Genomic DNA, 27,658 nt, shown 5'->3' with positions numbered 1-27,658 from the left:
ATAAAGTGCAGTCCATGTTGTGGCTCCAAGTAATCTTTATTTTAAGCTGGAAAGACATTTAGAGAAGGATTTGCAGGTCCTCCTTACTGCTGGAGCTGCTGAATCTCATCAGGGGGCGCTCATGCCTTTGGTAGCTCATCTTAGCAGCTGTAGTGGTGCGCCACTGCCCTCTTGTGGTACTTTTAGGTACTGTCTGAGCAGTTAATTAAGAGAATGCAGCTGCAACATGCTGCAAGCCGGAATCCCTTGCCGGTGCAAAGGTGGACAAAACCTCTGGCTGGAGAGGCTCTGGGAGGCAAACTGGTGGTGCCTGTGGTAGCTTCCAGGGCAGGACGTATGGCTGCACCCTGGGATTGAAGGTCAAGACAGAATTGTTGATCTGGCCCACCCGTAGTGTTGGAGGTGCTGCCAGGTCAGGGTTCAGGGGCTCTGGTTCCGGGTGTGCTTGCTCCCTGAATCGCAACCTGCCGTCTGGGGTTTCCTGTAAACATCTGACCCTCCCTGCAGAGCCTGGGTCTTCCTGCCAGGTCTCTGGGGTAAATGCAGGGGATAATGGTTTGGCCAACAAAGTCACTCCTGCGGCAAAGGGGCCTTGAAGGGACCGCATTGGGATATACTAAACCTGGTCGCCCACATACAGGTTGTGGCGGGCCTGCGGCAGATAAGTGCGCTTAACAGAGCGGCAGCCCACAAATACCTTGGCTCCAGAGTAATTGTCTTGGAGAAAGCCAACTTATCACTCCACAGAAAACCAGAGTAGTGTCCCGGTGCGTCTGGTAAGTTTAGGGTCGCCTGGCTGGGGTCATCCAGGACCTGCTTGACCCACTCTTCCACTGCGGTCTTGTACTCCCACGGGCTTTGGGCGTGACCGGTTATCTCCAGTGGGACCTCAGGGTTAAGGTGGTTTGGCCTGGGGCTGTCTTTCCTGGGCGGCGGAGTGGAAATTCCTGCCGCCTCCGCCGTGCCATCGGGCATGCGGAGTGGAGCTTGTTCAGCCCCATCAGAAGTGTCGGGACCCACCGGGTGCGGTGCAGGGGCAGCTACGGGCTGGACGGGGCCTCAGGGAGCAGGACTGCTTCTACCTGATGTTGCGGCCGGTTCCGGTGTCTCCTGCTAGTGCTCAGCGGCGGTCTCTGTGGTTAGTAGTGTAGTCGTGGCTGTCTCCAAAGCTGAAGTCAACTCTGCAGGGGTCGTGGCTTGCTTCTGGGCCGGGACGCTGGGGCACTTGGCGGTGCAGACACTTCCAATGTCTGGACGACTTGGCAGTCTTCCGCGGGAGCAGGTTTAAGTGTGGCGGTCATCTTGGCGGACATCTGGGCTGCTGGTTCGGCAGCCGCGGAGGGATCCACTGCCTCCGGGATCGCGGTAAAGACTGAGGGGTCACTTTTCCTCACCAGCTGGGAGACTTTGATCTCTGGCGGGTGGTCCTCATATACGGGGTCGCCTCTGATGACCATCTGGTCCCATCTTGGCTTTTGGGGTTGCGCCATCTTCTTTGCTTCTTCTGTCACAATCAGTACAGGAAATAAGGGTGGAGCCCACGAGGAGGAGTCCTCGCTCCCTTGGCTCACATTGCAGAGTTCTTGGTGGGCAGTCTTCAGTTTTCCCGCTTCTAGGGGGCGTAGTCATCATTTTCGCGCTCCCGAGAGGGCGTTCCTGCGTTTTCCCGCTTCCAAAGGGCATGAAGAAGCGTCGCCATTACACAAATATGGCAAAATAACCCTTGAAGTGCTGTTGTGCGCTTTCTGGCACGTCTATTTTCGTGGTGTTTACACAGTCTGTAGGCCTTGTAGCAGGGATAGGCACACAATCAGATCCTGTTTTAGCAGGGATAGGCGCACAATTCGATCCTGTTCTAGTGACGCCAAAAAATGCAATGAGCAGGATATGGGGTAACGCTGACACCATTTATTCAGTGGGCCAGGATACGGGTGGATAATAGTTTATGTTTGTTCGTGACGAAAATTGCAGCGTGCGCAGGGTACTATCCCAGGACCCTTCCAAGGTGTTATAATGCACGTCCGAGATTAGGAATGCCAAAGTGGTGTAATGGCCTATAAAGTCTCTATAGGGTGGTTATAATTGTGTCAACGGTGTCTCCTACCTGGGTACAGCTGGACTCCTGGCTCACATGCAATAAATTTGAGTGTAGTGATAGTAGGAGTAATAGAGGAATTTTGCAGCAGAAATGATGTCCAGACCTTTAGGTGAAGTTCAAACATTTCTTTACTGAAGATAACTTGTATCCAAGCAGTATACAGCTTTGGTCTCTGGTCCCAGCAGGTTTTGGCAATCATTGGCATAAATAAACACTTCTGCACTTTAAATATGGAGCTTGCAGGATAATTTGTCAGCTTGGTAGCTCGGTAACTGTGGCAGGAAGTAATCTTCTGCACTTTTCTGTACCTTCTACTTTGTGGGGACAAACTAGCTGAGGAGGAATGCCTTCTCCTAGGTCTCTGAACTTTACTCACAGATAATTTCTCAGGGGATGCTTTCTTCCTGGAACTCTGGAGGTTGTCTGCTTTCTTCATCCAGCTGAGGCTGAAGGTTCTCATACTGGGTATTTGATCAGGTCTCAGCCGAGACAAGATCCTTGCTTTCTTCCCTATGCAGGGGATCTCCTGAAGGCTATCACACAACCTTCCCCAGAGTGTGAAAGCTCTTAGAAGATAGTAGCGGGGTAGAGGCGTGTAGTAACACAACTCTGGGGTGTTACACATGGCAGCCCCAGGCAGAGCAGCATACAGACCTGTAGTTCCCCCTCTGGGGAACCCTGACACCCCCTTCCAGAGGAAACAATGATAGACAGGGGACACAGCCATGACAGTTCCCTAGAGGTTTCCCCTACTGGGGGTTTTTCCTCTCCTGAGTGCTGAAAGCCCGACTTCATGAGTCAAAGGCCCATCAACAGGGCCACATTTAAGACCCGTGCCCTAACTTTTTATGAAAACATCTACTGTACAGTCGTGGCCAAAAGTTTTGAGAATTACATAAATATTGGAAATTGGAACAGTTGCTGCTTAAGTTTTTATAATAGCAATTTGCATATACTCCAGAATGTTATGAAGAGTGATCAGATGAATTGCATAGTCCTTCTTTGCCATGAAAATTAACTTAATCCCCAAAAAACCTTTCCACTGCATTTCATTGCTGTCATTAAAGGACCTGCTGAGAGCATTTCAGTAATCGTCTTGTTAACTCAGGTAAGAATGTTAACGAGCACAAGGCTGGAGATCATTATGTCAGGCTGATTGGGTTAAAATGGCAGACTTGACATGTTAAAAGGAGGGTGATGCTTGAAATCATTGTTCTTCCATTGTTAACCATGGTGACCTGCAAAGAAACGCGTGCAGCCATCATTGCATTGCATAAAAATGGCTTCACAGGCAAGGATATTGTGGCTACTAAGATTGCACCTCAATCAACAATTTATAGGATCATCAAGAACTTCAAGGAAAGAGGTTCAATTCTTGTTAAGAAGGCTTCAGGGCATCCAAGAAAGTCCAGCAAGCGCCAGGGTCGTCTCCTAAAGAGGATTCAGCTGCGGGATTGGAGTGCCACCAGTGCAGAGCTTGCTCAGGAATGGCAGCAGGCAGGTGTGAGCGCATCTGCACGCACAGTGAGGCGAAGACTTTTGAAAGATGGCCTGGTGTCAAGAAGGGCAGCAAAGAAGCCACTTCTCTCCAAAAAAACATCAGGGACAGATTGATCTTCTGCAGAAAGTATGGTGAATGGACTGCTGAGAACTGGGGCAAAGTCATATTCTCCGATGAAGCCTCTTTCCGATTGTTTGGGGCATCTGGAAAAAGGCTTGTCCGGAGAAGAAAAGGTGAGCGCTACCATCAGTCCTGTGTCATGCCAACAGTAAAGCATCCTGAGACCATTCATGTGTGGGGTTGCTTCTCATCCAAGGGAGTGGGCTCACTCACAATTTTGCCCAAAAACACAACCATGAATAAAGAATGGTACCAAAACACCCTCCAACAGCAACTTCTTCCAACAATCCAACAACAGTTTGGTGAAGAACAATGCATTTTCCAGCACGATGGAGCACCAAGCCATAAGGCAAAAGTGATAACTAAGTGGCTCGGGGACCAAAACATTGACATTTTGGGTCCATGGCCTGGAAACTCCCCAGATCTTAATCCCATTGAGAACTTGTGGTCAATCCTCAAGAGGCGGGTGGACAAACAAAAACCCACTAATTCTGACAAACTCCAAGAAGTTATTATGAAAGAATGGGTTGCTATCAGTCAGGAATTGGCCCAGAAGTTGATTGAGAGCATGCCCAGTCGAATTGCAGAGGTCCTGAAAAAGAAGGGCCAACACTGCAAATACTGACTCTTTGCATAAATGTCATGTAATTGTCGATAAAAGCCTTTGAAACGTATGAAGTGCGTTTAATTATATTTCACTACATCACAGAAACAACTGAAACAAAGATCTAAAAGCAGTTCAGCAGCAAGCTTTGTGAAAACTAATATTTGTGTCATTCTCAAAACTTTTGGCCACGACTGTATATTTTATACCTTGCAGAAGTCAAGAAGTTAATGTGTATTAAGTAGTGGTGCGTTTGAGCCTCTTTATGAATCTTCATAGTCAACTGGATGGGGTGCAGGGTCTCGGACCCTTGCTGATCAGATAGTGATGGCCTTTCTTGGTTTTAGGGTGCAGAACGAATCCGGGCACATTCATTCTCTATGGCGCCGAAAGAGATAGGGACAGCACACAGTGTGCTGTCCGCATCCGCATTTCCAGAGCGCGGCCCCGATTTTCCGTTCCGCGGCTCCCGAAAAAAATAGAACATGTCCTATTCTTGTCCGCAATTGCGGACAAGAATAGGCAGTTCTATAGGGGTGCCGGCCGGGTGTATTGCAGATTCGCAATACACTATGGACGTGTGAATGGACCCTTACAGCAAAGCTTATTTTTTTATCCCCCGTGATTTGAAGACTGCAAAATGGATATGGATGTCTGTATGGGGCCTTCTACAGATTATACTGAAAAAAAAATCAAGAGGTACAGTGAGCAGTGTACCTCCAACGGAGGCAGACCACGCAGCTGCTATGTGGCCCCTGGAGGAAAGGGGCCCGGTTTTGGACAAAAGGCCCCGCCTCCTAATTGCAGGCTTGCAGAGCCTGCTGTTGATTGGCTTGCCTAGCATCCAGCAGAGAAACTTTAGTGTCCTGTGCCACGAGAGTCAGGATTTAATTTCTCTGCAAGCAACTTGCAAGTGACAATGTAGAGGATGGTCAGAGTGACTTCTGAGGAAACAATGACTTTAGGTGAGAAGTGACTTTGCTGTCAGTAACATGTGTTTTGGGTGTGAAGTGAACCCCTCATTTCCAGTGCTGAACCCCCAGTTCTGACACAGAGTTCTACTCTCTCAGCGTTGCAGATGTACCCGAATCTTCACCCTCTCAGTCACCGGCAGAGTGTAACGCCACCATGCCCTGCTCTGTGCACTCAGGTACAGTAAGTGTCTCAGCTTCATGCACTGTAGAGACACATTGTTTGTCCTGCTTTACACTGCAGCTTAGCTCCGTAATGGCATTACTATGATCAGTGTCGGACTTGAGTGCTTTGCGCCCACCAGTAAAATTTATTTTGGGGGCCCACAGTATGGATACATTCAAATATTACCTGCCCACACAGCAATAAGATGCTACCAGATGCTTGAATATGGGGGTCTCTGCAGCAGCTTTGAGAAGGTAGGTCCTGGGGAGAAGAGGATACTGGTAGCTTTCCTCTATACTTAGAAGTCATCTCAGCTCTGATTGTGTCTATAATAATAAACTGGGGAGTTTATTTAATAATCTATCAGGTTTTTTATATGAACATAGGCTGGTTGAGGGGCTGTACATTGAATATATGTATGTAGGTCAATACGTGTACTGTGTAATGTGCCACTTGTGCAGGGGGTGGAGACTAGGGGCCCACCTTGCTCAGGAGCCCACCAGGGGATTCACCTGTATCCCTGTGGGCCATTCCAGGCCTAAGTATATGAAGTTTATATCTTAATACACTGGTTTATGGACACATGAAACTCTTGTATTGAGCAGAAATCATGGTGTAGAAATCTAGGAATGAATAGTGAGAAATACTAATAACTGTGCCAAGCTTCATTGCTCTCAGTCTAGAGGAAGTGGGTCAGGGGAAATCTTTAAAGGGAATGTGTCACCTATTTTGAGCATATAAAACTGTTAACATAGCAATGTGCAATAAAGTACCTTCATTCCAGCATGTGTCTTCTTTCTTAATAACGCCCCTCTGGGCACCTTGAGGCTTAATTAGCATATCAGAAAAATCGCTTTTTCATCTAAATGAAAAGTTGAATAAAAGAAAGAAGACACATGCTGGAATGAAGGTACTTTATTGCACATTGCTATGTTAACAGTTTTATATGCTCAAAATAGGTGACACATTCCCTTTAAGGAACTCCCCTCGTAACAGAAGCCCTGCCTTTAGACTTCATTGATATCCAGTTAGACCAGCCCCATCCAGGCCCCACACTGCAGAAGGCTCAGACTCCACACTGTAGCAGATCTAATGCTCTGTGAATGTCAGCTTCTCTAGAGCCTAGGCTACATACATACCAACATGGCATTACTGAAAAAAGCACTGATTGCCCTGCTCGGGATCCTACTGGCTGTGTACTTCTACTCTGGCAAAGAGGAGTTTAAACCTGGTACGTACTCAGACCTCCCAAGTGTCCCTCTTTTGGTGGGAGAGTCCCTGTTTTTAACCCAAGTCCCTCTTTGCACCTTAACAGTCCCTCTTTTTGATCTGAGGTATAGAGTTACATTGTTACATTTACAATATTGATCCAGAAAATGTTTGTCTGATTCCTGTCTGTATATTAGAGCCCCCTTGTATTTTATTTCATTATTTGAGGCTATTTGGATTTTAGAAATTTCTATATTGAGATAATTTTTGTGTTATTGTGCGCTAAGAAAACGATTAAGGCTACTTTCACATTAGCATTTTTTGCGGATCTGTCATGGATCTGCAAAAACGCTTCAGTTATACAACCGCATGCATCCGTCATGAACGGACCCAGTTGTATTATGTCTTCTATAGTCATGACAGATCTGTCAAGAACAGCATTGAAAGTCAATTGGGGACGGATCCGTTTTCTATTGTGTCAGAGAAAACGGATCCGTCCCCATTGACTTACATTGTGTGTCAGGACGGAAGACTGGTTTTTCTCTGCACTACTTAGCGGACAGAAAAACGCTGCAAGCAGCGCTTTGGTGTCCGCCTCCAGAGCGGAATAGTGACTGAACGGTGGCAAACTGATGCATTCTGAGCGGATCCTTTTCCATTCAGAATGCATTAGGGCAAAACTGATCCGATTTGGACCGCTTGTGAGAGCCCTGAACGGATCTCACAAATGGAAAGCCAAAACGCTAGTGTGAAAGTAGCCTAAAGTGTCAAATATGCGGGGGAAATGAATCCTTCACACAATGAACCAAAAGTGTCCCTCTTTGACTGTCCAAAAAGTTTGGAGGTATGTCATGTTTCTGTACAGTTTTTCTTAACCTATCAAAGGGAATCAGTCACCTTGATTTTGGAGCATTATCTGCAGTAAGAAGCCCAGATCGCCATTTTTTATTTTTCTACTGCCCCCCCATTCCCAAGTTGTCAGCTCTCAAAGTTGCACTGAAATACACAGAGAGGACTTCTGCTCATGCACAGCAGTCCTGACACTGTATTTCAGCAAAGCTTTAATGCTGACAGCGGGGGAACAGGGCAGTAGAAATAGTGATTTGAACTCCTTATGTGCAGCACTACTATTACTGCAGACAATAGTCCAAGTTTTTCACGCATCACTTGTGTGTTGCGTGAAAATCGCAGCAAGCTCTATATTGTGCATTTATTCACGCAACGCAGGCCCCATAGAAGTGAATGGGGCTGCGTGAAAATCGCAAGCATCCGCAAGCAAGTGCGGATGCAGTGTGATTTTCACGCATTGTTGCTAGGAGACGATCGGGATGGGTACCTGATCTTTATTATTTTCCCTTATAATAACATGGTTATAAGAGAAAATAATAGCATTCTTAATACAGAATGCTAAGTAAATTAGGGATGGAGGGGTTAAAAAAATAAAATAAAAATTAAACTCACCTCATCCACTTGTTCGCGCAGCCCGGCTTGTCTTCTTTTTTCTTCCTTGAGGACCTGGGAGAAAAGGACCTTTGGTGATGTCACTGCGCTCATCACATGGTCCATCACCATTAACGATTTCATTAATGATAGATTCAGACAGGCGGTTAAGAATAATGCTTTAAGTTATAGGAGATATTAGCACATGCTTGACAGGAAAGCCATAGGGAAATAATTCATGCAAGATAGAGCGCCTGCCATTCAGGAAGAGGGTACACATTCTGTGTAATACATAGCATAGTATACAATCATGTTCTTTTTGCATGCCTGGATAAAATCATCGTTTGCCGGCGGCAGATTGTGCTGTCTAATAATGATCTGCCGCCGGCAAACCACTATACAGGATGGGGACGAGTGATGGCATGCAGATCACTCCTCCCTATATTGTGGAGGAGATGCCTGCATGTAATAGCAGCGGTCTCCTCCATAGCGAGTAGGCGATTGCCGGGAGGGAATACTTCCCTCCCAACAAGCACTTGCTCAATCGGCCTGTGTAATACAGGCGAGGACACCATGGAGTTTTTTTTTATTCTTGTAAATAAAAGTTAGGTTTTATTTTAATAAGGCACTGGATCTATTGAAAATTTGTTACTGAGGTCTCTCATGACCCCAGATCCGGGGGATTCATCAGTGTTACCGTTTTCTTCATATTATGGGAGTGTCTGGATTATGCAAATTTAGGGTGAGCTGTGCAAAAAGATGTTTTGTTTTCTCAGGCTTTAGGGAAGCCATACTATTGTGCGGCATCTATTCACAACCTCACTGTACTCTATACAGAGCGACTTATGGGAGGAATTTATCTTGAGAGGAATTTTTGAAGTCAGCCTTGATTTGGGTCTCTGTTGGCGTAATTTGCATTAAAGGGGTTGTCTCACTTCATTAAGTGGCATTTATCATGTAGAGAAAGTTAATGCAAGGCCTCACAGGTTTTTTTTTTGCCTTCCTCTGGATCAACTTGCAGGATAACAGGCCGAACTGGATGGACAAATGTCTTTTTTCGGCCTTATGTACTATGTTACTATGTAAGGCACTTACTAATGTGTCTTTATTATCCATATTGCCTCCTTTGCTGGCTTTTTTTCATCACATTATACACTGCCCGTTTCCATGGTTACAGACCACCCTGCTATCCATCAGTGGTGGTCATGCTTGCACACTATAGGAAAAAGCGTCAGCCTCTCTGGTGGCAGGGACCATGCGCACATAGGCTAGTGTTTTTTCCTATATTGTGCAAGCATGACCACCGCTGATAGATTGCAGGGTGGTATGTAACCATGGAAACGTGCAGTGTATAATGTGATAGAAAAATGAATCCAGCCAGCAAAGGAGGCAATATATGTAATAACAATATATTAGTAAGTTTCTGGTATTAACTTTTTCTACATGATAAATACCACTTACTGAAGTGAGACAACCCCTTTAAATGTATCAAATGTGGCATTTTGTTTGACAAAATTGGCACATATGTCTAGAGATGTTATTCCAGTTTTTATGCCATACCCACTAGAATAAGATTTTACCATTTTTAGAAATTTTTAAAGAGAACCTGTTTCTACTAAATGCAGTGAAGAATGCAGGCATCATGTAGAGAGCAGGAGGAACTGAGCAGATTGATATATAGTTTTGTAGGGAAGAAAAATCTGAAAAACTAGTAAGTTATACATTTAAACCTCTTTCTGACCTTAAGATCACCCCATGCACAACTATCTATAATCTAACTATACATATTTACACAGGGAATGCTATCAAACACTGATAACACAGCCCCATCTACAATGCGCATTACCAGCTGCAACAGCTGGAATACCAAAAGGTTGTAACTACCACAAATGGGGGTTTCTTTGATTAAACCAAAGTCTGAAGTGAACATTATTTCTAGTCCTGTCTTGATTATATTTTTTAATTTAACAACTTTTTAATGAATAACTTGACAGTGACTTTTTAATAGATATGACATTTTTTGAACAATTCCAAACTTTTGAATGGTAGTGTAAATGCCATCAACATGACATGTAATCTTTAGAGGTCAACTATTCGGACCTATACTGATGAGTAGAATCTGGGGATCATGGCTGTTAGGCTTTTCTCAGAAACAGCACTACTCTCCTTAGGGTATGTCCGCACGGGATGACTCCGCTGCAGAACTTCTGTCACAGACATTCAGCATCGTGTTTCTCTGAAATCCACCACTGCAAAACCCACCTGAAAAGGCCTTGTTTATAGAGCAGAGTAATCATGGAGTAATCCTAGCTGGCATTCCACACTTCATTTAACATTTACACTGTAAAGCTGCAGCATAAATTGATATCAGTTTAGGCAGCTACATTTTCCCGCAGCATGCTGATGATATTTCTGAAATCTCATCCACTTTTCTGGTACTTTTAAATAACTTTTTGCAAGTAATTTCACTTCTGAGAATCCACAGCATTTTAACCACATGTGGCCATACCCCTAAATTTCCAAAAACATGATTTCAGAAATTATATTTTATGCCCTTATAAAATGAATGTATACACTATTAAATTTCTCTAGATTTCAATTTTAGCATACTGTAGGGGGTCATTTATTAAGACCAGTGTTTTAGACACCGATCCTAATATCCCCTATAGCTGGTGCAGGATCCGCCAGAGTTATGAAGAGGTGCCGGCCTCTACAAAACTTTGGCGGATCCACCACCATTTCTGAATGTAAGACAGCTTCCTAGCTGTCTTACATTTAGACCATTCCACACCCAACCCACGCCCACTTTTTAGACCTTTGCGCCGCAATCTATGCCAGAAATACACCTAATATAGGCATATTTCTGGTTAGTAAATGACCCCCATAATCTCTATGTACCATATTTTTTGTTTTATAAGACGCACTTTTTCCCCCCAAAAGTGGGGGGGAAATGGCCCTGCGTCTTATAAAGCGAATACTAGTGAGCGCTTCCATTATGGAAGCGCGCAGGAAGAAGACAAAGCGCGCTGGAGGTGAGGATCAGTGGAGTCCAGAGCAGGAGAGGTGTTTATTTTATTTTATTTGATCTGTGGCATGGGAGCTCAAAGCTGGCACTGGGGCTTACAGATGGCATAGGGGCTCATAAATGGTATGGGGGCTCATAATGGAGGCTCATAAATGGCACGGGGGCTCATAGATGGCATGGGGGCTCATAATGGAGGCTCATAAATGGCACTGGGGCTCATAGATTGCATAGGGACTCATAATGGAGGCTGATAAATGGCATGGGTGATCTCATTGAGGGTCTTATTAACATTGGGGGTCTGATTGGGGCTGTCAGATGAGGGCTGATTAACATTGGGTGTCTGATTGCTGGCCTGATCGGAGGTCTAATGAAAAATATTTTTTTCTTATTGTCCCCCTCTAAAACCTAGGTGCGTCTTATAAAGAATACGGTAATTGCTTCATACTCTTCATTAAGGGGAACACTTATCAAGACCAGCGTTTTTTCCACTGGTCTTGACTTCCCGCCAAATTTATGCTGAGGCGCAGCATCCTAGCTGTCTTCATTAATGCCGGAAGTCTGGCATAAATGAAGATAAATGTGCCAGGCCTGCTGGCTCCACTCTACCTGACCTCCTTTTTTGGAAAATGGCAATGTTAGTGTAGAAACATCACGTGTGACAAGTGGAGTTTAAAAATTCACAAACACAGGGCTTGCGACCTTTACGCCAGAAAACTGCTGGCATGGGCGAAATGATAAATTCCCGCCTAACTTTATAGTGTCAATAAATTATTGTTAATTTTAATGACACCTTCCATGATAACTAGTTTGCAAAACTGCAGATAAGACATTCATAGTACCTTATCTTTACATTTTCTAGGCAGCTATATAACAAAGCACACATCTTAGTAATCATCAACCAGCAGATGAATCTTTGACACTAGACTATCATGTGAAGGTGAACACATGTAGGTCAAAAGTCTTTAGGTCTTATGGCTTTTTATGCCGAGCACTTTCAAAGATGTTGATATCATATACATTTGGTCTGCACTGTTACTATTATACTTACATAACCACAAAGACTACTTATTGGGTCATTTATCAAGCTGGTGTAAAGTAGAACTGGCTTAGTTGACAATAGCAACCAATAAAATTCCACCTTTCATTTTTGCCAGCTCCTGGAATGTACTGTTTCTGTCTTAACCCCTTAATGCTGTACATGTACAGCATCATACACCGGGAATTGTGTGGAGTGAGCTGCTGCACTGAGCCCATTCTCTACACAGTGGGGTGCGGGCTGTATAATACAGCAGGCACCTGGCAGCAATGACGGGGAACAGCGATCACACCAAATCTAGTCAATTAACCCACTCAGATCGGGGCATTTGTGAGGTTAGGCAGAGGGATGAAATAGCGGGGCTTCGATAGGTTACCATTAGGGATGAGAGAATCAACTTCGGATGAAACATCCGAAGTCGATTCGCAAAAAACTCTGTTCCAATACTGTATGGAGCAGGAGCTCCGTACAGTATTAGAGTGTATTGGCTCCGATGAGCCGAAGTTATTGCTTTGCGAAGTCTTGCAAGACTTCGGGCAATAACTTCATAAATTAATTTGTACTGTAAAAAAACATTTCCCAAACTCGGGTGTGGTTCCAATTGATTAATTTGTACTGTAAAAAAATATTGGAACCGAACCCAAGTTTGGGAAATGTTTTTTTACAGTACAAATTAATTTATGAAGTTATTACCTCAAGTCTCGCGAGACTTCGCAAAGCAATAACTTTAGCTCATCGTAGCCAATACATTCTAATACTGTACAGAGCTCCTGTTCTGTACAGTATTGGAATAAAGTTTTATGCGAATCGACTTCGGATGTTTCACCCAAAGTCGATTCGCTCATCCCTAGTTACCATGACAGCCTAGGCCCTGCTGGAGGTCCCCAGGCCTGTAATAGTAACCTGCCTGATAAGCTGTGCACGAAGCACAGCTCAGCAGGTAGAGCGGCAGAAACCTATTCACCATAATAGATCTCTATTCAGGTGAATGGAACAAGGGATCAAAAGATCCCAGGTTCTATCCCTCTTATTGTGAAAAAAGTTTAAATCACCCCCATTCCCAATTTTACATATAAAAATATATAAATAATAAAAAATAAACATATCAGGTATCGCCATGTCTGAAAATGTTGTACTATAATATTGTAAACACGGAAAAAACAATAAAAAAGTCAAATAACAGTGATCAAAACATTGTATGTACCCAAAAATGGTACCAATAAAAACTACAGTTCGTCCCGCAAAAAATAAGATCCTCATACAGCAGTGTGGACAGAAATATTAAAAAGTTATGGTTGTCAGAAAATGGCGATGGAAAGAAAATAGATTTTTTTTTCCAAAGGTTATATGTTTTTTTAACCTCTCCAGGACACAGGGCGTACCGGTACGCCCTGATATCCTGGTACTTAAGGACACAGGGCATACGGGTACGTCCTGTGTATTTCCGATCACCGCCGCCCGTCGGGCGGTGATCGGAACCTGGTGCCTGCTCAAATCGTTGAGCAGGCACCTTGGCTAAATGCAAGGGGGGGGTCCCGTGACCCCCCGTGTCGGCGATCGCCGCAAACCGCAGGTCAATTCAGACCTGCGGTTTGCGGCTTTACCTGCGGTTTGTGGCGGCGATCGGCGGTGCCATCGGGTCCCCATGCGGCTGTAGGGGGGACCCGATGGCATGGAAGACAGCGCGATGCCTAAGGAAGGAATCGCGCTGCCTTCCGGTGATGAGCCTGTGAGATCCAGCCCCCTGGATCTCACAGGCCGGAAGCTGTATGAGTAATACTCACTGTATTACTCATACAGCCAATGCATTCCAATACAGAAGTATTGGAATGCATTGTAAAGGATTAGACTCCCAAAAGTTCAAGTCCCAAAGTGGGACAAAAAATTAAGTGAAAATATGGCTCAGAATATGGAGACACTAAAACATAATTTTTTTTGTTTCAAAAATAATATTATTGTGTAAAACTTACATAAATAAAAAAAATGTAAACATATTAGGTATCGCCACGTCCGTATCGACCGGCTCCATAAAAATATCACATGATCTAACCCCTCAGATGAACACCGTAAAAAATTTAAAATAAAAACTGTGCTAAATAAACAATTTTTTGTCACCTTACATCACAAAAAGTGTAATAGCAAGCGATCAAAAAGTCACACGCACCCTAAAATAGTGCCAATAAAACCGTCATCTCATCCCGCAAAAATCATACCCTAGCCAAAGTAATCGCCCAAAAACTGAAAACATTATGTCTCTCAGACTATGGAAACACTAAAACATGATTTGTTTTGTTTCAAAAAAGAAATCATTGCGTAAAACTTATATAAATAAAATAAAAGTATACATATTAGGTATCGCCGCATCCGTGACAACCTGGTCTATAAAAATATCACATTATCTAACCTGTCAGATGAATGCTGTAAATAACAAAAAATAAAAACGGTGCCAAAACAGCTATTTCTTGTTACCTTGCCTCACAAAAAGTGTAATATAGAGCAACCAAACGAAAAAACAATCTCAGAATGGCCCGGATAAGTCAAAGCATTTTAAAGTTATCAGCACTTAAAGTGACACTGGTCAGATTTGCAAAAAATGGCCTGGTCCTTAAGGTAAAATAAGGCTGTGTCCTGAAGGGGTTAAGTAATAAAAAATATATATATATATATATATATATAAATTTGGTATCGCCGTAATCGTATTGAGCCGGAGAAGAAGTATGACATGTAATTTTTAGTGTACAATGAATGCCGTAATGTCAAAATCCAAAAAACCTTGCACGAATATTTTTATTTTTTTTTCTGTTTTTTTTTTCTGTTTTACCCCACAAAGATTTTTTTTCCGTTTTCATATACAAGATATGGTACATTAAATGGTGCTATTTAAAAGGCATCCTGTCCCTCAAAAAATAAGCCCTCATATGGCTATGTGAACAGAAAAATTAAAAGGTTATAGCTACTGGAATGTGGGGAGAAGAAATAAGAAACACAAATAGGCTCGGTCCTTAAGGGGTTAATTAGATCTAGTTCTGTTCAGCTTAGCAAAATGGAGTCATAGCTTTCCTTGTTTTAAGGCCTCATGCACACGACCATATTATGTATCCATGTCCGATCTGCATTTTTTGCGAATTGCACACGGACCCATTCATTTCTATGGATGTCATTTGTGTGCTCATTCCACAAAATGCAGTCTGTGGCCCCATTCAAGTTAGTGGGTCCGCAAAAACTGCTGATCACTCAAGAAAGCCATTTGTATGCTATCCACACTTCGCACACTTGTTGCCTAGAAACTCAAGGGACAGCCCTCTGACCCATGTACAAACTCTGCAAACTGTGCAGACTGGCCCAGGATGTTGACCTTTCCTCTGAAAATAAATAAAACTTCAACAGGCTGATCACCTTAGTGCAGGAGCTTCTAGAACTGTGAGACATAAGGAGCAACACATACCACAACTGTGACCGTAAGAATCAGTTTTAGTGCTCATGCACACGACCGTACGTATTTTGCGGTCCGCAAAAAATACGGACGACATCCGCGTGCATTCCGTATTTTTCAGAACAGAACAGCTGGCCCTTCATAGAACTGTACTATCCTTGTCCGTAATGCGGACAATAATAGGACATGTTCTATTTGTTTGCGGAACGGAAATACGGACATATGGAAACGGAATGCACACGGAGTAACTTCCATTTTTTTGCGGACCCATTGAAGTGAATGGTTACGCATAAGGTCCGCCAAAAATCTGAACGGACACGGAAAGAAAATACGTTTGTGTGCATGAGCCCTTAGGAGGAGATGACCCGGGAGCTCAAAAAATCCTTGTGGGAGAATGCCAGCCGGGGCCAGCATCAAAAACTGGGTAAGGGCCTACACTGTCATATATTTATGTAAACCTATTGCATCCTAAAGTACATTAACTCCCTCTATTACACCATAATGTACAGGGAGTGCAGAATTATTAGGCTAGTTGTATTTTTGAGGATTAATTTTATTATTGAACAACAACCATGTTCTCAATGAACCCAAAAAACTCATTAATATCAAAGCTGAATATTTTTGGAAGTAGTTTTTAGTTTGTTTTTAGTTTTAACTATTTTAGGGGGATATCTGTGTGTGCAGGTGACTATTACTGTGCATAATTATTAGGCAACTTAACAAAAAACAAATATATACCCATTTCAATTATTTATTTTTACCAGTGAAACCAATATAACATCTCAACATTCACAAATATACATTTCTGACATTCAAAAACAAAACAAAAACAAATCAGTGACCAATATAGCCACCTTTCTTTGCAAGGACACTCAAAAGCCTGCCATCCATGGATTCTGTCAGTGTTTTGATCTGTTCACCATCAACATTGCGTGCAGCAGCAACCACAGCCTCCCAGACACTGTTCAGAGAGGTGTACTGTTTTTCCTCCTTGTAAATCTCACATTTGATGATGGACCACAGGTTCTCAATGGGGTTAAGATCAGGTGAACAAGGAGGCCATGTCATTAGATTTTCTTCTTTTATACCCTTTCTTGCCAGCCACGCTGTGGAGTACTTGGACGCGTGTGATGGAGCATTGTCCTGCATGAAAATCATGTTTTTCTTGAAGGATGCAGACTTCTTCCTGTACCACTGCTTGAAGAAGGTGTCTTCCAGAAACTGCCAGTAGGACTGGGAGTTGAGCTTGACTCCATCCTCAACCCAAAAAGGCCCCACAAGCTCATCTTTGATGATACCAGCCCAAACCAGTACTCCACCTCCACCTTGCTGGCGTCTGAGTCGGACTGGAGCTCTCTGCCCTTTACCAATCCAGCCACTGGCCCATCAAGACTCACTCTCATTTCATCAGTCCATAAAACCTTAGAAAAATCAGTCTTGAGATATTTCTTGGCCCAGTCTTGACGTTTCAGCTTGTGTGTCTTGTTCAGTGGTGGTCGTCTTTCAGCCTCTCTTACCTTGGCCATGTCTCTGAGTATTGCACACCTTGTGCTTTTGGGCACTCCAGTGATGTTGCAGCTCTGAAATATGGCCAAACTGGTGGCAAGTGGCATCTTGGCAGCTGCACGCTTGACTTTTCTCAGTTCATGGGCAGTTATTTTGTGCCTTGGTTTTTCCACACGCTTCTTGCGACCCTGTTGACTATTTTGAATGAAACGCTTGATTGTTCGATGATCACGCTTCAGAAGATTTGCAATTTTAAGAGTGCTGCATCCCTCTGCAAGATATCTCACTATTTTTGACTTTTCTGAGCCTGTCAAGTCCTTCTTTTGACCCATTTTGCCAAAGGAAAGGAAGTTGCCTAATAATTATGCACACCTGATATAGGGTGTTGATGTCATTAGACCACACCCCTTCTCATTACAGAGATGCACATCACCTAATATGCTTAATTGGTAGTAGGCTTTCGAGCCTATACAGCTTGGAGTAAGACAACATGCATAAAGAGGATGATGTGGTCAAAATACTCATTTGCCTAATAATTCTGCACGTAGTGTATGTTAACTGCTTATTGCATAATCAACTGTTAACCTCCTAGTGCACGATGATGTACACTACACACAAAAAGTTAGGGATATTTGGCTTTCGGGTGAAATTTCAGGATGAACCTAAAATGCACTCTAACCTTTACAGGTGAACTTAGTGTGATCTTCTCTAAATGTTTAAATGCATATGTCCAACTGTTCAATGTTTCAGTACTTTTTGCACAACTTGCTGTTCTCTAACAAGGAGCTTAACGGCAAAATTCACAACAGGTGTTTGATCCATGAATCGCCCCAAAAATGTCCTGGTTTAATTAGAATTGATATTTAAACGGTCCTCCTCATCATGCTGTTCGCATTTTGACATTATGAGGCCAAGGCGACACCTAACAATTGATCAACAGTACCTTGCCATTGTGAGGCTTCACGCAGGATGTTCTCAGACAGAAGTGGCCACTGAACTTAGAATGCCACAGAATGTCATCAGCAGGTTGCAACAGAGATACAAAGGCTGGAAGAGTCACAGAAAGGCATATAAGTGGACGTCCTTTGGCCACATCCCACACTGATGACCACTTCATTGTGAACAATGCCCTGCGGAACCAGATGATGAATGCCACACAACTCCAGGCACATTTAAGGGAGGTGAGAGGCACCCAAGTGTCACATCAGACTATTCAAAACCGTTTACATCTGCGTGGTCTGCGTGCTAGACAACCTGCATGGGTACCTGATCACACCACCAAGCAGAAATTATGTCTGCCAACGATGTTGGAGAAATCAAGGAAAGCGCTATGCATCAGCTACTGTTTTGCCTTTGGTGGTGGTGGTGTTACAGTGTGGGCAGGTGTATCTGGTCAATACAGAGCTGCTCTACACTTTGTGAATGGTTCAGTGACAAGCCCATAATACTTGAATAACATCATTAATCCAGTAATTGTGCCTGTGCATGAACAACACAGGCCTAATTTAATCTTCATGGACGACAATGCACCAGCTCATCGAGGTCGCATCATTAGGGAATGGCTGCTGGACACTGGGGTACCTCAAATAGAGTGGCCTGCACTTTCTTCAGACCTGAATATTATTGAAAAACTATGAGATCAGCTGAGTAGCCGTGTAGAGGCTCGTAACTCTGTACCCTAGAAACTCAATGACCTGAAGGCCGCCCTTCAAGAAGAATGGGATGCCATGCCTTAGCAGACAATAAGTCGACTTGTGAACAGCATGAGACGTCGTTTTCAAGCTGTAATTGATGCTCAAGACCACATGACAAGTTATTGAGACATTGACATTTTTGTGGAGGTATACTCACCAGTGTTGTTGGCTTTTGTTTCAATAAATTGTGTGAGATGAGGAAATCACCACTGCATGCTTCTACTTAAATGCCCTACTTTCATAATATAATATCACTGTAGCATGAACTTTTTACGTTTTCTATAAATTTCACCAAAAGCCAAATATCTCTTACTTTTTGTGAGTAGTGTATGTTAACTCCCTATTGCATCATCAACTATGTTAAAGGGGTTGTCTCACTTCAGCACTTCAGTGGAGCCCCAGTTATGGGTCTTCAACACAGTGAAAGATATCCCTCCAGGGAAGGAAAACCAAGAAAAGGGGTGTCCTCGTTTTAGAGATCACCAAATCCCCCATATTAAATGGCCCCTATGTTAAAGGGGTTATTCGAGAGAATAAAAAAGGCCCCCCACATTGAATATACCGTATTTTTCGCCCTATAAGACGCACCGGCCAATAAGACGCACCTAGGTTTTTGAGGAGGAAAATAAGAAAATAACTATTTTGAACCAAAAGGTGTGCTTTTGGTGGGTTTTGAACTAATGGTGGTCTGTGGATGACACTATTATGGGGGATCTTTTGATGGCACTGTTATGGGGGCATCTGTGGATGGCACTGTTATGGGGGCATATGTGGATGACACTGTTATGGGCGATCATTATGGGGGCATCTGTGGATTGCACTGTTATAGGGGCATCTGTGTATGGCACTGTTATGGGTAATCATTATAGGGGCATCCGTGGATTGCACTGTTATGGGGGCATCTGTGGGTGGCACTGTTATGGGGGGATCTGTGGATGACATATATAGCATCTTATCTAATGTGTCATCCACAGATCCCCCATAACAGTGTCCCTGTGTAGTGAATGGGGACCGGCATCTGGTTTTGTAATGGCAGTGGGGCCCGGTGCAGTCACTGTATTCTACTACACCGGGCCCCGCTCACTCTAGTATAATCATATCTAACTTGAAGGTATTGTTAAACTATTCAAATCATCTGAAATCCAGCGCATGAACTACTTACTACTAACTTCGTAGCAGCCAGGAGGCCGAGCGGGCGCTGGCAGCGTGACTCACTACATCACGCACCTGCGCCGCCTGCTTCATTCATAAAGTGGGCGAAGCAGGCGCGTGACGTAGTGAGTTACGCTGCTGCCCGTCTGGCCTCCTGACTGCTACGAAGTTAGTAGTAAGTACTACAAGTGCTGGATTTCATATGATTTGAATAGTTTAACAATACCTACAGGTTAGATATGATTATACTACTGTGAGCGGGGCCCGGTGTAGTAGAATATAGTGACTGCACCGGGCCCCGCTGCCATTACAGAACCAGATGCCGGCCCCTAGCCCCTCCTCCCTCTCAGCCGATACACCCGACGGCCGCAGCATTAGCCCCAGAAGACGCACTGCTATTTTCCCCCCACTTTTGGGTGGGGGGGGGTAGGGGGTCTTATAGGGCGAAAAATACGGCACTTACCCAGCAGCAGAGGCGGTGCGGGGACAAGGAGCGGCGCAGGGAGCGGGAACCCGGGTAAGTATATTCAATGTGCTGGGCCCGGCATATGGGGGGGGCATTTTTATACTCTCGGATAACCCCTTTAAGATCTAACTTTGTTACAAGTCTTAAGGATGTAACAAAGGAAAATACCTAAGCCAGTTATCCATCCAAAAACAGCTCTTTCGGGGTGTTGCCCCTCATCAGTGTGGAGTAGGTTTCTGGCTAACCAGGAGCAATGCCTAGGAGACTACTGAAACAAAACAATAGCTGATCTTAAGGAAACCAGCTACATAAAATACTATGGAGCCTCATTTAAGAGTCTCAACACAGGAATCCAAAGTGCAAAGCTCCCTGGGAAACTGTAATATGCAAAATAACCGTGGAGCCACAGTTATGGCTCTTCAACACAGTGAAAGTCAGATATCCCTCCAGGGACTATTTCGCTGTTGTCTCCCAATAACCATTGGGGCTATTTATCAAACTGGTATAAAGTAGAACTGGCTTAGTTGCCCACAGCAACCAATCAGATTCCAACTTTCATTTTACAAAGGAGAGGTCAAAAATAAAAGATGGAATCTGATTGGTTGCTATGGGCAACTAAGCCAGTTCTACTTTACACCAGTTTGATAATTGACCCCATAAATCTTTTTTTTTCTTTTCCATCGGTGTCATAGTATGAGGGTTTGGGTTAGTGTTTTTTTGCGGGACAAGTTGTAGCATCTCAGAGCTCTTGCTGAAATTGGGGAAGGCGTTCCATAGTAGTAATAGATCTGAGCCTGTACAAGGCTTCCAGGCCTATTACTGGTATATTCCAATTCTGTCCTGCAGGTGGCAGCACTTCATTGGAATATACTAAATCCTGAGTTCTGTAATAACTAAAAAATACATTACAGAATACAAATAGCAATCTAATGATTGCATGTTATAGTGACCTACAATGGCTTAAAAAAAGGAAAAAAAATGTTTTAAAAAAATAAATAATTTTTTTTTATTAGCCCGCCCTTTCCCCAGAATTAAAATAGAAATAAACTATAAAGAAAATAAACATAATAGGCATCACTGCATCTGCAAATGCCCGAACTATTAAAACAAAAATGTATTTATCCCATACGGTGAATTCAGTAACAGAAAAAAAATCTAAATGAACGATCATTGTTTTTTGCAGTTTTAGGCCCCTTTCACACGGGCGAGATTTCCGCGCGGGTGCAATGCGTGAGGTGAACGCATTGCACCCGCACTGAATCCGGACCCATTCATTTCTATAGGGCTGTGCACATGAGCTGTGATTTTCACGCATCACTTGTGCGTTGCAGTGCGATTTTCACAGATTTTTTTTTAACTCACCTTAATCCACTTGTTCGCGCAGCCGGCATCTCTTCTGTCTTCCTTTGTGAAGAATAGGACCTTTGATGACGCCACTACGTTCATCACATGGTCCGTCACATGATCCATCACCATAGTGATGGATCATGTGACGGACCATGTGATGAGCGCAGTGACGTCATCAAAGGTCCTATTCCTCACAGAACAAGACAGAAGATATGCCGGCTGCGCGAACAAGTGGATTAAGGTGAGTTAAAAATGTTTTTCTTTTTTTTTTAACCCCTCCAGCCCTATTGTACTATGCATTCTGTATTCAGAATACTATTATTTTCCCAGGATTTTTTTTCATCCCTTTCTCTATAGGAGAAAAAAAAAGGCTGAACAAAAAATACCATTAAAAAAGCACCATAAAAATATATATAAAAAAATAAATGTCTATGGCATTTTTTTTATATTCAAAAAACGATGTGTAGCCATCCTAATGGAAGAACATTGTATACAAAATATTGCGCACATGGTTGTAAAAAATGTCCTTACTACATACTATGGCCCTTAAATTATAATCACCGAGCAATTTTTTGGATGTGCTTTTAAATCCAGAGGGAAAAAAAAGCAGGCTGGTTTGAGATCTGTATTTATACAAGCAGGCAAATTATGTGAGTTTGTGAGCGTTGGTGTGTTTGAGTTCAAGTGTGTGTTTGTATTAAGTGTTTTACTTAGATTACTTTAGATTATGTCACTTGAAATTCAGGGACTTTAGGAGGGGACTACAGTCAGTTAGATTCTAATCACTGCACTATATTGTATTTTTCTCTTTTCTTGCGTAATCCCCATTTAGTATGTGTTCCATTATTGACAGCGCAGTCCAGTGCACATCGTGTCTAATATATGCAGTCCTGGAACAGCCGTTTTAGGGTGCATATCTTTGTTCAAAATGTGAGCAAATTGCCCGTTTGAAATCGCACATCGAGTATCTAACCTGGCAAATTTTAACACTGAGAAGCGTTGACAATTTGGAAAAGAGTTTGCTCCTCACTGAACAAGCACTCTATGGGGTAGGTGTGGGGAGGGTGGTAGCGAGGAGGCTCAGGAAAGTGAGGTAGCTAGCTGGGTAAAAGTTAGAAAGCGGGTAGATGGAAGAGTGCCAGAGAGGCTAGCCCTGATCGGACACACCCCAACAAGTTTGCAAGGTTGGCAGATGAGGGGGATGTCGGTTCAGGAAGAGCACTGCTGCAGCCAGACACTTCCTCTGCCAGTCAGGGGAATGTGAGCTCCAGTAAGCAGGGGACCAGGGAAGGCCAGACAGGTGCTGGTAGTGGGAGACTCAATTATTAGGGGTACAGATAGGGCAATCTGTCACAAAGACCGGGATCGTCAAACGATGTGTTGTCTTCCTGGCGCTAGAGTTCGACACATCGTGGAACGGGTTGACAAGATAACTGGGAGGGGCTGGAAAAGATCCAGCTGTCATGGTCCATATCGGAACCAATGACAAAGTTAGAGGCAGGTGGAGCGTCCTTAAAAATTATTTTAGGGATTTAGGTCAAAAGCTTTGGGCAAGGACCTCAAAGGTATTATTTTCCGAAATACTACCGGTACCAAGAGCTACACAAGAAAGGCAGCTGGAGATTAGGGAGGTTAACAAGTGGCTCAAGAACTAGTGTAGGAAGGAGGGATTTGGGTTCCTGGAGAACTGGGCCGACTTCTCTCTTGGCTATAGGCTTTATCGTAGGGATGGGCTGCACCTCAATGGGGAAGGGGCAGCTGTGTTGGGGGAGAAGATGGCTAGAAGTTTGGAGGAGTGTTTAAACTAGGGACTGGGGGTGAGGGTAATTACGTTATAGGATGGGAAGATAGTACAGATAGAGACCGGGGGCAAGGTAATGGCACTGGGGGAGGAATGGATAGAGGGACTATAAAAGTTCAGAAGGAAAGGTGTAGGTTAAAAAATATACATAAACCTCTTAAATGTATTTATACTAATGCCAGAAGCCCGACAAATAAAAATGGGGAACTGGAATTAGTGATGTGTGAGGAGGACTATGACATAGTGGGAATAACTGAGACATGGCTGGACGCTAGCTATGACTGGGCAGTTAATGTACACGGTTACAGTCTGTTTAGAAAGGATCGCCAAAACAGGAGAGGGGGAGGGGTCTGCCTTTATGTAAAGTCCTGTCTAAAGCCCACAGTCCGAGAAGATATAAATGAGGGACATGAACATGTAGAGTCACTGTGGGTAGAAATACATAGACGCAAAAACAATAATAAATTACTAATAGGAATTTATTATAAACCACCTAATATACCAGAGTCCACAGAAAATCTACTACTAAACGAGATAGACGAGTCGAAAGATCATAATGAGGTCGTTATTATGGGGGACTTCAACTACCCAGATGTAGACTGGGAAACTGAAACTTGTATATCTCATAAAGGAAACAGGTTCTTGGCAATAACCAAAGACCTTTCCCAACTGGTTCAGGACCCGACTAGAGGGACGGCCATACTGGACTGAGTATTAACCAATAGACCTGACAGAACAACAGATGTGCAGGTCGGAGGACACCTGGGAAATAATGACCATGAAGTAATAATTATCATTCAAAAGAGTGTTTCTTCTGGGAGGAACAAAAATACCAAACTTCAAAAAAGCTAAATTTAGCTAACTAAGAGAGACCATAGGCCTAACTAACTGGGACAAAGTCTCACAAATAAAAAATACAGCCACAAAATGGGATATTTTTAAAAGCATCCTAAAATCTAATTCTGAGAGGTACATACCTTATGGGATCAAAAGGTTAAGGAACGAGAAGAAACCAATGTGGATAAATAGAACTGTAAAGAAATCAATAAATGACAAAATACAAAAACATTTAAATCACTAAAACAGGAGGGTAGCGAGGAAGCACTGAAAAACTATAAGGAAAAAATAGAATATGTAAAAAACAAATAAAAGCAGCCAAACTAGAGACCGAGAGAGATTAATTACCAAAAAGAGCAAAACTAACCCTAAAATGTTCTTTAATTATACAGGGAGTGCAGAATTATTAGGCAAGTTGTATTTTTGAGGATTAATTTTATTATTGAACAACAACCATGTTCTCAATGAACCCAAAAAACTCATTAATATCAAAGCTGAATATTTTTGGAAGTAGTTTTTAGTTTGTTTTTAGTTTTAACTATTTTAGGGGGATATCTGTGTGTGCAGGTGACTATTACTGTGCATAATTATTAGGCAACTTAACAAAAAACAAATATATACCCATTTCAATTATTTATTTTTACCAGTGAAACCAATATAACATCTCAACATTCACAAATATACATTTCTGACTTTCAAAAACAAAACAAAAACAAATCAGTGACCAATATAGCCACCTTTCTTTGCAAGGACACTCAAAATCCTGCCATCCATGGATTCTGTCAGTGTTTTGATCTGTTCATCATCAACATTGCGTGCAGCAGCAACCACAGCCTCCCAGACACTGTTCAGAGAGGTGTACTGTTTTCCCTCCTTGTAAATCTCACATTTGATGAAGGACCACAGGTTCTCAATGGGGTTCAGATCAGGTGAACAAGGAGGCCATGTCATTAGATTTTCTTCTTTTATACCCTTTCTTGCCAGCCACGCTGTGGAGTACTTGGACACGTGTGATGGAGCATTGTCCTGCATGAAAATCATGTTTTTCTTGAAGGATGCAGACTTCTTCCTGTACCACTGCTTGAAGAAGGTGTCTTCCAGAAACTGGCAGTAGGACAGGGAGTTGAGCTTGACTCCACCCTCAACCCGAAAAGGCCCCACAAGCTCATCTTTGATGATACCAGCCCAAACCAGTACTCCACCTCCACCTTGCTGGCGTCTGAGTCGGACTGGAGCTCTCTGCCCTTTACCAATCCAGCCACAGGCCCATCCATCTGGCCCATCAAGACTCACTCTCATTTCATCAGTCCATAAAACCTTAGAAAAATCAGTCTTGAGATATTTCTTGGCCCAGTCTTGACGTTTCAGCTTGTGTGTCTTGTTCAGTGGTGGTCGTCTTTCAGCCTTTCTTACCTTGGCCATGTCTCTGAGTATTGCACACCTTGTGCTTTTGGGCACTCCAGTGATGTTGCAGCTCTGAAATATGGCCAAACTGGTGGCAAGTGGCATCTTGGCAGCTGCATGCTTGACTTTTCTCAGTTCATGGGCAGTTATTTTGCGCCTTGGTTTTTCCACACGCTTCTTGCGACCCTGTTGACTATTTTGAATGAAACGCTTGATTGTTCGATGATCACGCTTCAGAAGCTTTGCAATTTTAAGAGTGCTGCATCCCTCTGCAAGATATCTCACTATTTTTGACTTTTCTGAGCCTGTCAAGTCCTTCTTTTGACCCATTTTGCCAAAGGAAAGGAAGTTGCCTAATAATTATGCACACCTGATATAGGGGGTTGATGTCATTAGACCACACCCCTTCTCATTACAGAGATGCACATCACCTAATATGCTTAATTGGTAGTAGGCTTTCGAGCCTATACAGCTTGGAGTAAGACAACATGCATAAAGAGGATGATGTGGTCAAAATACTCATTTGCCTAATAATTCTGCACGCAGTGTATAAATGGTAAAAAGCATAAATCTGAAGGTGTCGGCCCTCTACAGAGTAATGAGGGGGGAGTTGCAGAGAGCGATAAGGAGAAAGCAAAGCTATTAAGTATTTTTTTCTCTCCACTGTATTCACTGAGGAAAATAAACTGTCAGATGAAATGCAGAATGTAAAAGATAATTCCTCATTAAAAGTGGCCTGTCTGACCCAGGAAGAAGTACAGCGGCATCTTAAAAAGAATAAAATAGACAAATAGCCAGGACCAGATGGCATACACCCCCGTATCCTAAGATAATTAAGTAATGCCATAGCCAAACCCTTATTTCTGACTTTTTTTAAACATATTTTAAATAAAGATGAAACAAGTTGTTCTATATAAAAAGTACTTTATTTACTACGTCCAGTACTCTATTTATTATGCCACATATTCTTTCTCCTATAAGAGCTCTTCTATAAAATTTTATATATAAAAATTCTCTTCTGGTGATTTTGTAATGCCCGCCTGTCCAAGACAGTGAAAGGACAAAATAGGAAGTGCTTCCATTTACTATCAGCCTGCAGTTCCATCACAACCTCCCTGGCAGAAATCATCAGAGAGGGATAACCACGTGACATGCCAATTTCGTATAGGATAATGTGGTACACTGAACTTACATAACACCACTTGGGACGCCGAGAGCTCTAAGCGTGCTGAACTTACACAGCACCACGTGGGACGCTGTACCTGCCTGCCGCGTGTAAGGAACCAGTGAACACAAGAAGACGTCAGTAAGGTAATAGCAGGCAGTGCAATACTCCCCTGTGGGAAGCCACAGGAGCAATACAAAGAACACTGCCTGCTACTGGTCTTTAAGAACTTTACTGTGACCTACTGTGATTGTTAACAGGACTATTGGGTTTCACTAATTCTCTGGCCAAACAGGACTATTTATTATTAACTCTCTGGCCAAATCAACTATCCTCTGTGGCAACATTGACTACTAAAACACCCTTGTGGTAACATTGACTATGTGGTAACATTGACTATTATTTATATATTTTTACCTATTTTTGAAGACTCATCTTACCATTTTTATATTATTTTCTATTTTTATATATTTTTCTAAATATATATTTTTATTATTTTTCCATATATTTTTTTTTTTTTCACTTGCAAATGTGCATTTCTTAATTTTAATTAAAAAGATAATAGGGAGAATAAACTACTATTAATTCAAACATCACTTGCCTGTCCTCTACTTGTTACCAGATATAGTGTGCCAGTCTATCAACAAACCTCTTCCTATATCCCTCTCTTGACTGGGTGACTC

At 43.0% G+C, this 27,658-nt stretch overlaps 1 protein-coding gene across 1 annotated transcript in view; it reads left to right on the top strand.

The window, feature by feature from the left end:
- Positions 1–6,502: 6,502 nt before the first annotated feature.
- HSD11B1 (hydroxysteroid 11-beta dehydrogenase 1) overlaps positions 6,503–27,658 on the top strand; it is a 45,695-nt gene continuing 24,539 nt past the window's right edge. Inside the window, exon 1 of the mRNA XM_040421852.1 lies at positions 6,503–6,691. Within this exon, the coding sequence (XP_040277786.1) occupies positions 6,604–6,691 (88 nt within the window). The 5' untranslated portion in view covers positions 6,503–6,603. The remainder of the gene's footprint in view (positions 6,692–27,658) is intronic.

The sequence above is a fragment of the Bufo bufo genome, chromosome 3 (assembly GCF_905171765.1).
Source record: "Bufo bufo chromosome 3, aBufBuf1.1, whole genome shotgun sequence".
Lineage (NCBI taxonomy): Eukaryota > Metazoa > Chordata > Amphibia > Anura > Bufonidae > Bufo > Bufo bufo.
The sequence above is the reverse complement of the archived record's forward strand: the minus strand, read 5'-3'. Positions and strand labels throughout refer to the sequence as shown.